General features: G+C 45.1%; 2 protein-coding genes across 3 annotated transcripts; one reads left to right on the top strand and one right to left on the bottom strand.

Annotated features, from left to right (window-relative positions):
• Nucleotides 1-1,019: 1,019 nt before the first annotated feature.
• Nucleotides 1,020-4,332, bottom strand: LOC138627375 (uncharacterized). The gene is made up of 3 exons (XM_069709653.1): nt 3,970-4,332; nt 3,251-3,541; nt 1,020-1,904 (listed from the first exon to the last, which is right to left on the bottom strand). The coding sequence occupies exons 1-3, from the start codon at nt 4,279-4,281 to the stop codon at nt 1,296-1,298; spliced, it is 1,212 nt and encodes a 403-aa protein (XP_069565754.1). The 5' UTR covers nt 4,282-4,332; the 3' UTR covers nt 1,020-1,295.
• Nucleotides 4,333-5,415: 1,083 nt separating this feature from the next.
• Nucleotides 5,416-15,179, top strand: rabgef1 (RAB guanine nucleotide exchange factor (GEF) 1). 2 transcript variants are annotated; one of them, XM_069709598.1, is made up of 9 exons: nt 5,416-5,651; nt 6,843-7,034; nt 7,217-7,434; nt 8,138-8,304; nt 8,418-8,499; nt 8,942-9,074; nt 9,350-9,441; nt 10,670-10,926; nt 12,468-15,179. In XM_069709598.1, exons 2-9 carry the CDS (start codon nt 6,856-6,858, stop codon nt 12,885-12,887), a joined length of 1,548 nt encoding a protein of 515 aa, XP_069565699.1. In that variant the 5' UTR covers nt 5,416-5,651; nt 6,843-6,855; the 3' UTR covers nt 12,888-15,179. The 2 variants fall into 2 exon arrangements, with proteins under 2 accessions (XP_069565699.1, XP_069565698.1); XM_069709597.1 differs by having other exon boundaries at nt 5,417-5,651; nt 6,838-7,034.
• Nucleotides 15,180-15,215: the final 36 nt, after the last annotated feature.

Genomic DNA, 15,215 nt, shown 5'->3' with positions numbered 1-15,215 from the left:
TGTGCAGTTAGCAGTGACACAAATTTGTTTAAATTTAAATGCTGACCCAGATATATGAGAAACTTAAACATTTCACATGTTTCTTCACGTTTACATGAAAACATGACATGTGGTTTACGATTCGTGGGCCCTAGTGTACATATGGGATGTGATAAAAGATTTGTATTGATGTTATTGGGATTCAGAGGCACCTGACTGACAATGTGGCGTTTACAAATGGCTGCTATAATTGTCTACCACTGGAGGGCAATGCTGCATTATATTATAATATTCTTACAAAAACCCTACATGAATATATGTATATGATACTCTACAACAAAGCGATTTTCTACGAGGTTCAATGGATTTTACATTTAAAGAGAACTATTCCAGTTATAGTGACTAATTTTAATTTTTCAATAAAATTGAATGCATCAAGAGAAACAGTGATTCAAAACATTTAAAAAAGGAAACTATTGAACTGATCGTATGTGGAGAATATATCCATCTTATAATAAAACAACATCATTCTGTCACTCAATATCCAATAATTAAAATATAAGTTTTTCTGGATTAATGGAAGGAGGATTTACTGCAGCGATGTTGGACTTAAAAGGATCATTTAATATGATGAAAATATGTTTAGTTTCTTGCAGAGTTTGATAAAAAGATCTCACGTCTGTGTGCCAAACAAACGGGAGCCAGGAGACAGTTAGCCTGGCTTAGCTTAGCTTAGTTATCTTATCGAAGCTTAGTTTAGTATAAAGTCTCGTTGAGGTTACCAGTCAATGAAGGAGGCCGCAGGAAGTCACTTTTTACTCTTGTAGTTTTTGTACGGAAGATGTAAGTTCGGGTAGGTTTGGACACTGAAACTACTTGGTTAGGTTTGAGAAATCATGCAGGCTTTGTTATGAAAGTTACAAAAAGTTAAAATAGTTAAAAACGTCACGCGTTTCTTACTAGAAATCTACGTTGACTTTTGCTTTGTCGTGGATTTGAACACGCGTCTCCCAGGTGACAACAACCCCCGACCTCCTTCGCCCTCTTTTTACTTCGTCACATGACCTCCTTCGATGCAGACGTAAAGTATCTTGTGCGTACGTCTTGCCGAAGGTCACTTTGTGGGAATTCCTGACGCTCTGAGGAATGAGAACAGGTTGTCGTATCTGTGGTCATTTAAAGGGAACTTTTAATGCCGCCTGACAGAGAATAAGAAAAGTGATGAGCTTGAGGTTATTTGAAGATAACATCGACGTCGAGTTCATTTCTGCGACCTCGCATCGATCAATGAGAGATTTCAAACGGTTCCTGTCGGTCTAATTAGTCCCCAACTGGAAGTCGTTGTTCTGCCGGAGGAGGCCGTAGAGGACTCGTTCGGGGAAAATGAAGAAGTCCCGGTTCCTCTCCAGGTCCTGGGCGTTCATGATACGAGTCACCAGCGCCTGTTGTATGGCCGGGGACTCGCAAGGGTGATGGCGCACCTCGTGACTCATGTTTCTCGAAGGCTCGATGACCAGCAGACCGAGCCGGCCTTCGTCCTCCTCCTCGCCGCGTCCGGTCGAGGCGTTGAGCGTCTTTCTGTTTCTCATACCTGCCGTGGTGTCGCTGCGACCTTTCAGCTCAGCGAGTCCAAAGTCTTCACCGGATCCAGAACTTAAATTGAAAGCGGAAGTTTCATTTAGTTTATCAGCGGAGATATTTGGACCAACCAGGCTACCATTGAAGAGCAGACTATTGGTAATGCTCGCTGCGTTGGCTCGCGTCGGCCCGCTGGATGTCCCGGTTCTGGGTTTTGCCGGTCCCGTGGTCTCCTGGACGTTTCGACGCAGATAGGCGGCGTAGCCCTGAACCAGTCGACCTAAACCCGTCTTATAAGACAAACGCAGAGACTCAGCCGATCCCAACGGGACCGACTGCAGACGAACCTGTTGGAGGAAGAAGAGATGCACTGAGATCCGCCCACAACCACATATTTAAGCATTTGTTTTAAGTCTGTGAAGGTTTCTCAGTTATCCAGGTCAAAGGTCAATGCAAGTTTTATCCAAACGAAACGGGACTTCTTTGAGTTTCCTTCTCATCCGAAAGACTTCTTCAGTTTTTGAAAGAATAGACGCAAGTTCCTTGTTGAAACTTCTTCGGGGGTCTTTAACACCTCGACAGTCGTTACGTGATGAGCCGTGAACAGCTGTTGTGACCGCAACGATCCGGACGGGTCCAACGTGCGACCTGAACAACTCTCACGGTGTTGACGACCCTACAAGAAGCTAAAAAGTCGCCTTCAACCTCGTACGATTATTAGAATCAAAGTACGGAGAGTCTGAAACTCAGACAGGACCGGCTGTTTCCCAACACTGATCCATTATGTTGTTTTGGTACAAACTGTGTCCAGGAAATTACAGTGTTTATATTTAGTTAAATATATAAAAAATAATCCCTATTTGGGTTAGCCAGAAACCGAGAAGTCTGAAGTGCCGGATCTTCACCGACCGGTTCTATCCGGAGTTGAGATTTCTAATTTGGCAAGTTGTAGCACCAAGGGGGAAACACCAGGAGGAGAGGTTTGACTCCAGCGTCTTCATCTCTGTGTATTGTGTACTTTAATCTAACGAGTGAGCGGTTTGAGTGTTGAGCAAGGGTGTCAAACATACGGCCCGTGGGCCGGATCCGGCCAGCTCGGCCCGCCGGATGACTTTGCTAAGTGTGAAAATTACAGAAAGACATAAATTGCATTTCTATGAGAATATGGAGGTTTATGAGTACAAACTTTTTGTAATTTTTTTTTTAATCGATCCAGTAATTGCTTCAAAAACAGCGTAAATGCGACGTCTGCTCCGGAGGCAGCAGCTCGCTGCTCGCTTTGTGACGTCAAACGGGAATCTGCAGAGGAGAGCCGGGGCAGATAAACAGTCAGCTGATGTCTGAGTTTTTGGTCTTTATGTTTCTAGTTTATCGTAGAAAGACCTTAAAACAGGGTTTATCATCCAAAAACCTTCACCAATGATTTAAACAAAGAGAAATATTGTCGTTATTATGCTACGATTTTACTGGTCTGGCCCACTTGAGATCAAAGCGGGCCGTATGTGGCCCCTTAACTCAAATGAGTTTGACACCCCTGGTGTTGAGCAACAGTCTTCCTCAGGTCACCGCCTAACAGGACTGAACAAGCGGTTTAGGCAGTTGGTGAAATGTCTTTAAGAAACTCAATGAAGCCCAGTTCCCTTTGAATAAAACCTGGATTTCTTGTGTGACAACCTGGTCTGCCCGTCCTGACCTGGTGGATCCTCACATGCAGATGAACCGCAGCTCCAGCCAGCCACTGCTGCATGGACACCGAACTCATCCTCTTCTTCGTGGTCATCCTGTCGTAGTGGTCGAGCAGCTCCAGCTTCAGCAGGTTGTCGTAGAGCTCCGTCGTCTCGGCCGTCTTCTCCCGGTCGTTGGCGATGCCGGGGACGAGGCGGAGGTAGTCGTGGACGATCCGGCCGATTCTGGAGGAAGTGCTGATGCCAAAGATCCTCGGAGGCTGCGATCTCTGGCTCTCTGCTGAGCCTTGAGCTCGGACCTGGTGGGGTCGACGGCGCTGGTTTAAATCACGTTTGTTTACGTCCACCGTGCCTCCAGGCAAACAAAAAGTTGAAACTAAAATATTTCAAGCAACGAGTCACAATGATCCGACAGTGTTGTGACAATTTAGGAACGTTAACACAAAATATTTGTAAGATGTTTTTTTGAATGTCAGGAGGAAAATTCTGTGAACAAAAAAAACACATCCAGCTGTAAACATAACTAGAAACCTTCAAGATATTCTCAAAGGTTTTTTTAGAGCAAATAAATCTTGCTGGGTTTCTGCTGCAGTTGTAGAGTTCATAAACTGAGTGAGTTTTAAAGTGCTTGTTCTTTGTGTTTGGGGACTTGTTGATTTTGCTCTGTAAATAAACCTGAATGTCAGTTTTTGTTCTCGCATTATACTTTCAAAGCAGTTTCACCTACCTGATGCGCGACCTGGTCGAAAAGCACGGACAGGGCGAGAGCGACGACCCCGACTCCCCCGTAGGCGACCCTGCTGCCGCCCAGCTCCGCGGTCAGGTTGAGGCCGAACGCCGCCTGCTGCTCGCGGCTCATGCTGCGCTGCAGGAAGGCGTACTGATGCTGCAGCGCCGCCGAGGAGTCCAGCGACAGGAAGGTGGTGAGGACGGGATCCAGGGAGATGTCGGGGATGACGCTGGCGTCGCGAGCCGCGGAGAAGAGCTCCTGGACGGTGGCGCGAGAGGGAAGACACAAGCCGCGAGCCGTTAGGATCATGTCTGTCTATGAGTGTTGTTCTGTCTGACCCGCGCTGAGTTCATCTGTTCCCGTCGGCCGTTATCGACACGACCAAAATAAATACTGACATGACCCATTTGTCCAAAAGAGACCATGTTTATACTAGGAGTCTCCCATCTTTCTTTTTTTTCCTTTAAGAGCTACTTTTGACAAAATGAAGAGCTACTCATGTTCAGTAACATTTATTCACATAGCTGAGCACCACCCAAACTCTTGTGTGGCCAAACTGGTTTGAAAATTGTCAAAGAAAGCATTTTAGAATAAGATTCAACAGGAAAATCCTGTTTTCCCTCCAGCTGGGACCCCCTACCCCTCCTCAGAGAAAAACAGTCCTATAAACTGAGCACATGGCTGGACCCTGTGAAACTGGAGGGCTTTTAATTTGAAAATTCAGGTGTAACTGTTATCTGTCACTCACTAGGTGACAGACACTCTTTATAGCTCCGCCCCCTGGTGTTGCGGTCCAGCTGATATTATTCTATTTATTTACCTAATTTATGAGCAACCTTCCTTTCCGGTCTCTGCTGTGTTTCTGTCCTCTGATCTCTGTGTCTCACTGTGGGCGGAGCTCCACCTCTGCTGCACTTTCGTCCTATTTCGTGTACATGATTTAATAATTCATGGTCACGATTTAGTATCTCAAGGCCTCTATTTAGTACTTCATGCACACAATGTAATATTTTTTCCTCCATAGACTCTCACTCCAGCTGGTGGATTTAAATCTGTCTGGTCAAAGGTCAAACGTTCAGGATTTATTTGAAGAGTGAAGCTCTGTGCCCTGAAAAAAAAAAAAAAAAAAAAAAAAAAATCAATATTTGAGAAGTGTGACAAAGTTCTTGTTTGGTCAATAATGTAAACGGTCAACAAAAGGAAGTGATCGAGACGAACGTGACTGCTACAGAAGGTTTGTAATAACCTTCAGTCTCACAGTCAGTGCAGCTGATCGATACAACTTCTTTTAATCAGACTGGCATTCAAACACGATCACTGATCATTAACCCGACGGTCAATAAACGAGCTCGTACGAGCTCGGCGTTCTCCGTCAGTCACGTGACCTCCGCCGAGCTCGCCATGACGACATTAACCACTCCTCTAGAATCAGTCCTGGACGCATTTCTCGGCAGAACAATCCTGTACGTGTGATTTTATTTCCCTTTAGAATAATCCCGGTTCTGCTTCAGGATCATAAACAGAAAAAAACAAAAACACTCTCATCGGGGCGCAACTACCGCGCTTCCGGGTTGCTATCACGGTGACGTAGTTGTCCAGACTTTCACGGTTTTTGTCATCACAGCGCGGAAACGCAGAGGAGGAGGTCGGTACCCGCTTCTGTCCTCCGAACATCTCAGGTGAGTCCCGAAGCGGCGCACCGGGCGCGTGCACGGATCAGACTGCGCGCGTGATGTTATTTGCTGCCTCGGTTCCGTGTGATCGTTCAGAAAAACACAGCTGCGGGTTGTTGTTGTGTTTTCAGCTTGCTGACCTCCAGAGGGGCAAACAAATGACATAAAAGCCTGAATAAACGAGTGGAGACTCACACGTAACGATGACTTTAAGGCTACGGGCCTCCACACGGAGCGCGAGGGCTCCAACAGAGCCGCAAGAAGTATGAACATCATGTCAATCACATGCTGTGGCCTTTACGTCACCGGTCTCACCTGCATCCATCTGCAGGAACACGTTAGTCAACCTGTCTGACACCTGAACAGAGTTCAGAGGACCGGGAGGTTTGAGGTTGAACATCTACATTTATGGTGCAAAAACGCACCAAGAAATCTCAGAGTCCCTAAAAACTGCGCTCGTGTCCTGCATGGAGCCATCGTCACGAACAGGTCGCTCTGACGTCACGTCCATCTGACGTCACGTCCATCTGTCTCGCCGACATCATTCAATGAGTGAATTCCTTCAAATCTGGCACAAATGTTCACTTGGTCCCAGCGATGGGATTTAAAAGGAAATATGTTCTTAGGAATTATCTCTAATCTTTTAATAGAGCTCGACCAGAGCTGATCTGGAGGTTTGAAGTGGAGTAACATCTTACTAAGAGTTTGATCAAGTCCTCTCCTGGCAGCTGAACCAAGGCTTGATTTGATTTGATTTGATTTGCACAAATTAAAAACGCATAAGATTTTACAAAATGATAAATAATTCAGTGCAGCAACACGAAGAGGCAAAACAATAACCAGTGGGATCATTTGAAGCCTTCCATCTAGATAATGTTTAAAAGTTCAAAATACAAAGTTTACGTAATAATATTCGTACATAAAAATAATGGAAACAAACAGAATATACAACAATTAGAGCAAAAACAATGAAGTCAATATAAAAGCAGAAGGAGAGAGTTTATATATGTTGCAGTTACAAAACAGAAGGTCAATATTTTTTTAAGCACCTTTTCAAGCATTTAATAGAGGAACAGCTTTTTGTCAGATGGGCGAGGCCATCCCATAATTTGGTACCTGAATGTATCGAATATAAACGGTGTAATACTCATAAACAGAGCACACGAACGAACCTGACGCATGCGTCTTTCAGCCCAGGTCGTCCGGCGTTATGAGTCAGCGGACGGAGCGACGGGGCATACACGTGGACCAATCGGACCTGCTGTGCAAAAAGGGATGCGGTTACTATGGCAACGCGGCATGGCAGGGCCTGTGCTCCAAGTGCTGGAGGGAGGAGTACCAGCGGGTGCGGCAGAAACAGATCCAGGACGACTGGGCCTTGGCAGAAAAGTAAGACCTTCAATAACCATCGAGGGGGAACAAAATCAAAAATTCAACTGTCCGATATCTCCGGAGGAAAAGACGTTTAGATTTAGTGCGTCAACGTTTTCGTCGTATCGCTCCACGATAAATACAGCTTCTTCTTCCTCACAGTTTTCCACTGATTCTCTGTAACTTTTCCTCGGCTCCAGGTTGCAACGGGAGGAGGAGGCAGCGTATGCCAGTAGTCACGGATCCCAGAACCAGACCCAGAACCAGACCCAGTCCACGGCACCACATCAGCCCCCGGGACTCGCCTCCCTGGGCCCTTTCTCCAAGTTCGAGGAGAAGAAGACCAACGAGAAGACGCGTAAAGTTACCACCGTTAAGAAGTTCTTCAGCCCTTCGTCTCGCACGGCTTCCAAGAAAGGTAGCGCAGAAAACACGACTCGCTCCTTTAGCTCGTTGGATCGGGCGTTGGGTTTCCGTATTCACGCGATACGTTGGTGTTTTAATCGGACAAATATCTTCCCTGCTTGGTTACAAGTTCAGTTCAGAGCAGCATTTTCCTTGAAGTCAGGATCTTCTTGCCCAAGGACACTTCGTCATGTGGTCAGGAGGAACGAGGGCATTGAACTACCAACCTTATGAAGTTTCATTCACGGTTCTAATAAATCAGATCATTTGAAAGCAGAACTGGAGCCTGAAAATCACAGAGTCGGTCGAAACTCGTCCAATTATCAGACCCAAGAAAAGTTCGTGCCGACGAGGGACCGTCGTGTAGCTGAGTTTCCTCACGTCTTTAGTTTGTCCAGAATCTGAACAGCTTCAAATGAAAACAACTTAAAAACACAAATGACGAATCTGCTCATCCACGTAGGAATAACGAGCAGCTGACTGGTGAGTGATCACTGACTGACTATCGATCAAAGCATTCAGCGGTCGACTGTAGATTCATGTGGAAATAGAAGCACTGGAATTATTTTGTAGTACTGACATCTGTGTGGGGAATTATTTACATATGATTTATTATTGATTTTGTTGACATGAAGCAGCTCGATATAGACACAAGACCAAGGAGGGGAAGGTAGCCAGAAGTTTTACATCTTCTAAACCTGGTTCTCCATCATCAGAAACCCAGGAGGGCAAGACGCCCAGTCCGTCCATCAGCCGGCACGCCAGCTTCGATACCGACCAGGTGTCCAGAGACTTCGTGGAGTACTTGAAGAACCTGCAGAAGCCCGGCCGGGAGATCCACAAGCAGTGCCGAGTCTTCCTCGTGAACATGTCGAGCAAGAAGGTGCGTGGACTTCACGTCTGGCGGCGCAGGAATAATAACGATAGGTCTCCTTTCGAGTCTCTCCGTGAGCTGGTCGATGTTAGTAACGGTTGTGGACCTTCTCGTCCTGACAGGACCTCGGTGCTGACGAGCTGTCGGAGTGCGTTCAGGATTTCTACCAGAACCTGGCGGACCGCTTGATGAGTCACTTTAAAGGTCGGTTCAGAAAAGGTTCAGCAACATATTGATATTTATTCATTTAATAATCAGGAACTCCAGCATGACTTTAGCTCATGTTGGATTATAGATCTAGATTATATATTATAGATCCGAGCGGATGCCGACAGAAACCAACATTACATCCGTTGTTCATTCAGCTGCTGGACGAGCTCCAACCAGATGAAGTGAATCTTTATTCGAAGGCAGCTGGACTTCTTTTAGTTTACAAACTAAAAGTCCAACTGCTTTCTGGTGAAACTTAGACAGACCATAACCTTGTCAGAATATATGTTGTCCTGTTGTTGATGATCTTGTGCAAGCACATTCCCCTCGAGGAGATAAAGGTTACCGCTCATTCAGCAGGAGCCACTAGGTGGCAGCACAAGCAGAATTTTCCTTTTTAGTTTTTTCTGTGGGCTGATAAATGTTTGTTGGTCAGTCTCCTCAGAGTCTGTGGAGCAGGTGATGGACCAGGTGGAGAAATACATCATGACTCGTCTGTACAAGAGCGTTTTCTGCCCGGAAACCACTGATGACGAGAAGAAGGACTTGGCCACACAGCACAGGATCCGGTGGGCCTTTTTAAATCCACAACAGCCAGTGATCATTTATATTGGTAGTAATTACTAGAAAGTGAAAGTGTGATGTTTCTTTTGTCTTTAATCTGCAGCTGTTTTTGAAACTGCAGCTGATTACACAACAGTGTTTTTTAGCCGTGTGCGTCAGCTGCACAAGTTTGTCATTCAGGGGTGAAGTGACTGAAACAAATGTGTACTGTTACATCATGGGCAAAAAAAAACCTTCAGGCTTCCTCCAGTGACCGCAATGTCAACGGTCTGTGTTGCAGGGCGTTACACTGGGTGACCATCGAGATGCTGTGTGTGTCCATGGATGAAGAAATCCCCGAAGTCTCCGAGAACGTAGTCAAAGCGATAACAGGTCAGAGAACTGTGGTTGATATTTTTACACCAAGGACACTCGCTACGCTGTCTGAACTTTACTGTTGTGATACTACGTCCCGCCCACCGATAGCTGTAACCTGACTGCACCACGGGCCTGTCAATCAAACAGACACGCCCCCAAAAACAGGTCTTCTTGAATCTTCTTTTCTAATGAATGAGGGATTATTTTCAGATGGACCTCCAGAAAACTAAGAAGAAGGAGTGACTTTAGCTAACAACACCGAGATAACTGATGGACACATTTTATTCACTTTGGATTTGATGAGAGAAGTTGAATGGGAGTCTATGGAGCCGGAGGCTTTTTGGAGCCGACCTCTAGTGGCACTCGCTGGTATTGCAGTTGAAGACACTTCTGCATCAGAACCATTTTACAGACCTGAAGCTACGAACACTTTTATAAACAGTCTGTCGGTGGTGGAGACCAAAAACGAAGCTAAAACAGTGAATATTGGGAACAGTTGCCTCAGAAATACCAGCGAGTGTTCGCATGTTTCTGCTGCCTTCAGCAGACGAAAAAATATATAATAATAATAATAATTATTGCAGATTTAAAGTCCTACGAGAATTAAACAGCTAATCTGCTCTGTGAATCACATGTCCTGCGTTCTCCTTTGAGAAGGAATCAGAAGTCTTTGAAATCTTTACACCGAGTTGTGTTCAGTAATCCATACATGACTGCAGCTCATGGTAATATTTAACTAGGAGTCATTGTTAGCTTCAGCTTTGGAATTACTGGCAAATATGGGATTTAAATAACAATAAATTATTGTAGTCAAAACATATTTGTAGCTATTCTATATTTTCTGTCATTCTTTGGTAAAACTGTAAAAAATGTATTGAATTACGCTGCAGAATCGTCGTGTCTTACACTTGTTTTTCTAACATATAATAATAGGAACATTAATTAGCATGTAAACGTACCTGTGGATGCCCATCTGGTCCAGTTAGAGGAAGCAGTTCTGATATTTCCTGAAAAACAACAAAGAAACTTTTTTTTCTGTCATTTTTTTTTTTTTAAACAAAACAATCAAAGGAAGAAAAAACTAAATAAAACAACCGTAAGATGAGTCGGTGATGTAAAACTGCTGGGGATGAAATAATGTGGCTGGATTTTGTCAATAAATTCAACCGTTGATCCGTGAAGGTCGGAGAGTTTGACGTGTGACGCTGCATCAACGCGTCTCTTCTGTCTCGGTGTCCTGCAGACGTCATCGAGATGGACTCGAAGAGGGTTCCTCGGGACAAGCTGGGCTGCATCACGCGCTGCAGTAAACAAATCTTCAGCGCCATCAAGATCACCAAGAACGAGCCGGCCTCCGCCGACGACTTCCTGCCGGCGCTCATCTACATCGTGCTGAAGGCCAACCCTCCGCGGCTTCAGTCCAACATCCAGTACATCACACGGTTCTGCAACCCGAGCCGGCTGATGACCGGAGAGGACGGCTACTACTTCACCAACCTGGTGTGTTTAAAACTCTCCGCTCATCTCCGAGCTGCAGGCCTCCGTGTGGTTCTGCATCGGCACGCTGACTCATCGTTAACCTCCAGACAGACAAATGTTTACCTGCAGAACGCTGACTCATCACAGCCGACGTAAACACTGGAACAATCTCTGGTTATTCTACAGTAATAGTGGGGACATAATGTAGTTTTGTGCACCAACTGGGATTTAGAAATGTACAAGTCAGAATCTAATGGTGCTATTTTAATAATATATTTATAATTTAAATCACTATTTAAGCAAGAATTCCCCATTAAGCCTCTAAAATATGAAGATTTGCTGCTTCTCTTCATTATATGTGATCGTAAATGAGCTTTGGGGAATTACATAATCAAACCGATGAATCAATTAATCCAGATAATAAGATTAAGAGTAATTAGCAGATTAATTTATACAGATAATAAAATATTGAAAATAGAGTCAGTAAAATGAGGCTTTGAGTCTTAAACTCTTAAAAAATAAGATGTCAAGAGGTTTTTCATCTGATAGATGACACAGAAGATGAAACGAAACGAAACGAGCTTCACTTACTAACTGAAAGGCATCAAACATGAGCAGAGGAAGTGAGTCCACCTGGCAGGAACGTTACAAACATCCAGTCCAATAAATGTCTGAACACTGGAGACGGCTCGACTCCAGGAAGCAGACGAACACATGATGGACGTGAGAAACCGGCAACGAGTCGGGAAAGACTGGGAGTATAAATACGGACTGAGATCAGCAAGGTGAGGTGGGCGGGGCTAACAGGAGACAGGTGTGGAGAGAGAGCCAGAGACTGGTAGGTGGAGCAAGGAGACACCCGGAGAACAATACAAAAAATACAAACAATAATAAAAAGGAGCAGAAAAAGTTGTGAATATTATGTCACGGAAAAACAGTTTTTTAAGACTTGAATCTTTCAGTGGCTTTAAAGTGAGGAAACACGTCTGGTACGAAGAATTATCAAAGAAACCAGATGTAACGTCAGTTTGTGCGTTCGCTGTGTTTCTGGTTGTTTTTCAGTCTTTATGCTAAACTAGCATATAAAGTGTTTAGTACCTGCGTCCCGACCACGAACTGAATATCGAAGTGTTCGTCGTTCGTGCAGAACCACGTTACCGCTGTGTGACTCGGTGTGACTCGGTGTGACTCGGTTTGACTCGGTGTGACTCGGTGTGACTCGGTGTGACTCGGTTTGACTCGGTGTGACTCGGTGTGACTCGGTTTGACTCGGTGTGACTCGGTTTGACTCGGTGTGACTCGGTGTGACTCGGTGTGACTCGGTGTGACTCGGTGTGACTCGGTGTGACTCGGTTTGACTCGGTGTGACTCGGTGTGACTCGGTTTGACTCGGTGTGACTCGGTTTGACTCGGTTTGACTCGGTTTGACTCGGTGTGACTCGGTTTGACTCGGTGTGACTCGGTGTGACTCGGTTTGACTCGGTGTGACTCGGTTTGACTCGGTGTGACTCGGTGTGACTCGGTGTGATGAAGCCGCTGACAGGATGTTGTTTCTGTTTCAGTGCTGCGCCGCCGCCTTCATCGAGAAGCTGGACGCTCAGTCTCTCAATCTTTCCCCGGAGGAGTTCGAGCGCTACATGTCGGGTCAGGCGTCGCCACGATTCAGCGGCTCGGAGGGCGACTGGCCCGACGCCGGTCCGGGACTCGGCGCCGCCGCCGCCAACCCGGTCCTCGCTCAGCTCGACCGCAACCTGGACGTGCTGTCGGGCCTCGGCGGCCGGCAGGAGGCGCTGATGGAGGCTGCCGAGAGTCTGCGGGCCGACCTGGCGTCCTGGCCCGACAAAGTGCAGCGAGAGGTGAACGACATCCTGGAGAAATATCCGCTGGAGATCCAGACCCGCAACGTTTCTGCCATCGACGCCAACAACATGGACAACGACAACCTGCCGCCGCCACTCAAACCGCAGGTGTTCGCCGGGTAGGAGGAGTCACAGGAGCAACGGTACCCAGGCTGAGGGAACAAGTAGGAGGAGTCACAGGAGCAACGGTACCCAGGCTGAGGGAACAAGTAGGAGGAGTCACAGGAGCAACGGTACCCAGGCTGAGGGAACAAGTAGGAGGAGTCACAGGAGCAACGGTACCCACGCTGAGGGAACAAGTAGGAGGAGTCACAGGAGCAACGGTACCCAGGCTGAGGGAACAAGTAGGAGGAGTCACAGGAGCAACGGTACCCAGGCTGAGGGAACAAGTAGGAGGAGTCACAGGAGCAACGGTACCCAGGCTGAGGGAACAAGTAGGAGGAGTCACAGGAGCAACGGTACCCAGGCTGAGGGAACAAGTAGGAGGAGTCACAGGAGCAACGGTACCCACGCTGAGGGAACAAGTAGGAGGAGCATATTAGGAGCCGTCGGCACCTTCGAGGCACGCTAACGTTTAAAAGCTTAAAAAGTCGCCGTGACGTCGCTTCATTTCAACCAGCAGGTTTTTTTGGCAAAAGTAAAGGGACGAAATAAATGATGTCACTTTCAGTTTTGGTGAATCCACGCCGCCAGCGCTAACCCCCACGGGACCGCGGTTATAACGGAGGACGCTATGCTAGCTATGAATTGCATCATTCGCTTTTACGTGTTTGAGTGTCGAGATGTTTTTGTAACGAGACAAACGTACAAACACCAGATAACTCCGTCAACTCGCCGTTTAATTAGCAACCCAGCTAAGGAGCTTAATGGACAGTTAGCATGTTAGTAACTCTTCCTTAAATCAACAACAACAAATGTTCGGTCCTGATTAAAAATAAATAAATAAAGTCAGGAGAGTTAGCAGCCTATGATGCTACCTTATTAGCTCCTCCTCACTAGCTAGAGTAGTTTGCGAACTGCGTGTCAAAAAGTCTTCCTGTAATAAACTGGCTAAATATTCTGTTTTGTAATATGTTTGAAAGAAATTCTAAATTGCCTAAAAATTACAACTCTGTCGACGATACTCGAAGCGCAGCTGATGCTAGCCTGTTGGAGAAGCTAGCGTTTATGTTAGCCCCCGAAAAAAACGTGCAAAATAGATTTTTAGGTGATTTTTCTTAAAACAGAAAATCCTGCTTGCTTTTGATTTTAGTGAATAATATTGACCCAAATCCTGCCTTCAAAATTAAGATCCATATTTTCAGTAGAACAGTCAAACAAACAGTCACCAAATGCAATAAGAGGATTTAGCTGACTGGCATTTAACGTTAGCTCGGATATTTGCTTAAATTTGCTAATTTTGAAATGCTAATGTTCGTCGCAAAGATGTCGACAAAAGACTTCAGATGAAGTTCTCTCGACCCACTAACACTTTTCATTTCATTACAACTCACTTTTTCTTGTAATTTCAGTTTTTACACAAAAGTCGTCTGCAAAACAAAAAAAGGGTGAAAGTAGTGACGCTTCGCTCTTTAATCGCCGTCGGCAACCGTCAACTTGTTTTACATTTAAACGGACCTCAAATCGAACAGACTTCAAAGCTCGAGTTCAACCATCTGAGCCTGCTGCTTTTTGTGCTTTTTGTGCTTTTTGTGCTTTTTGTCTGAGGCCATTTTAAAAATCAGTAATAATAGGAACATTTTTTTATTGTCATTAAATTAACCTGAAGAGACGTTTCAGTTTTTATGTTTTAACATCGTACTGTTTTAGAATTTACTCTTAATTCAGCCGGCATGTTATATGAAAGAATAATATGAATAATGTGTTTTAAATATTATTTTATTTGAACATTGTGTGACGTACCGTATCATGTAAAAGAAACGGTTTTATTTTTGTGTTGTTTTGTTGGTGAGAATCATTTTAGTCGTCAAGTTCAATTACAACACGTGGAATTTGACGACGAGCGAACACATAAAAGCCTATGAAAATGTTTGATTTCTGTAAATTGCCAAATCTTTGCAGCTGTAAAGAGAACCAGGTCACATTGTTGTGTGCGCTTCAACTAACCCAGAATACAATGATGTTAGCTAGCTGAAGTTAACTCAAATTGGGGAACCACGTTAAAGAACACGTTTGTTGATATTCTGTATTTTTTTTCAATGAAACCAAAATCAATAATTAACTGATCTTTATATATTTTCTTTCCTCTTTGTTTTGCTGGGAGACATTAATGAGCGTTAGCAAAAACTCTAAATGTGCATTAATCCGCAGCTGAAAATAATCCCCAACAAATTCACCGCTTGTTCCCATCGGAGTAACAATGAGGAAAAACTACACGCTGTTTCAGAAAAACGTTTCACTTTTTAAAAATATGAATTTACACACTTGTAACTTGTTTTCAAAGATTGGTCT

Source organism: Brachyistius frenatus, unplaced genomic scaffold, assembly GCF_029030835.1.
Source record: "Brachyistius frenatus isolate BFR_SWC_R1_liver_20210118 unplaced genomic scaffold, ASM2903083v1 Contig_84, whole genome shotgun sequence".
Taxonomy (NCBI): Eukaryota; Metazoa; Chordata; class Actinopteri; family Embiotocidae; genus Brachyistius; species Brachyistius frenatus.
The sequence above is the reverse complement of the archived record's forward strand: the minus strand, read 5'-3'. Positions and strand labels throughout refer to the sequence as shown.

Bases quoted from the DNA above. Each gene is read 5' to 3' on its own strand.
- LOC138627375 (XM_069709653.1), bottom strand. From the start codon at position 4,281: ATGATCCTAACGGCTCGCGGCTTGTGTCTTCCCTCTCGCGCCACCGTC. The intron at 3,542-3,969 runs GTAGGTGAAACT...CGACCCCACCAG, and splicing joins TCGACCAGGTCGCGCATCAG to GTCCGAGCTCAAGGCTCAGC. The intron at 1,905-3,250 runs GTCAGGACGGGC...TTCCTCCAACAG, and splicing joins TGCATGTGAGGATCCACCAG to GTTCGTCTGCAGTCGGTCCC.
- rabgef1 (XM_069709598.1), top strand. From the start codon at position 6,856: ATGAGTCAGCGGACGGAGCGACGGGGCATACACGTGGACCAATCGGAC. The intron at 7,435-8,137 runs GTAGCGCAGAAA...CTCCATCATCAG, and splicing joins TCGCACGGCTTCCAAGAAAG to AAACCCAGGAGGGCAAGACG. The intron at 9,075-9,349 runs GTGGGCCTTTTT...TCTGTGTTGCAG, and splicing joins GCCACACAGCACAGGATCCG to GGCGTTACACTGGGTGACCA.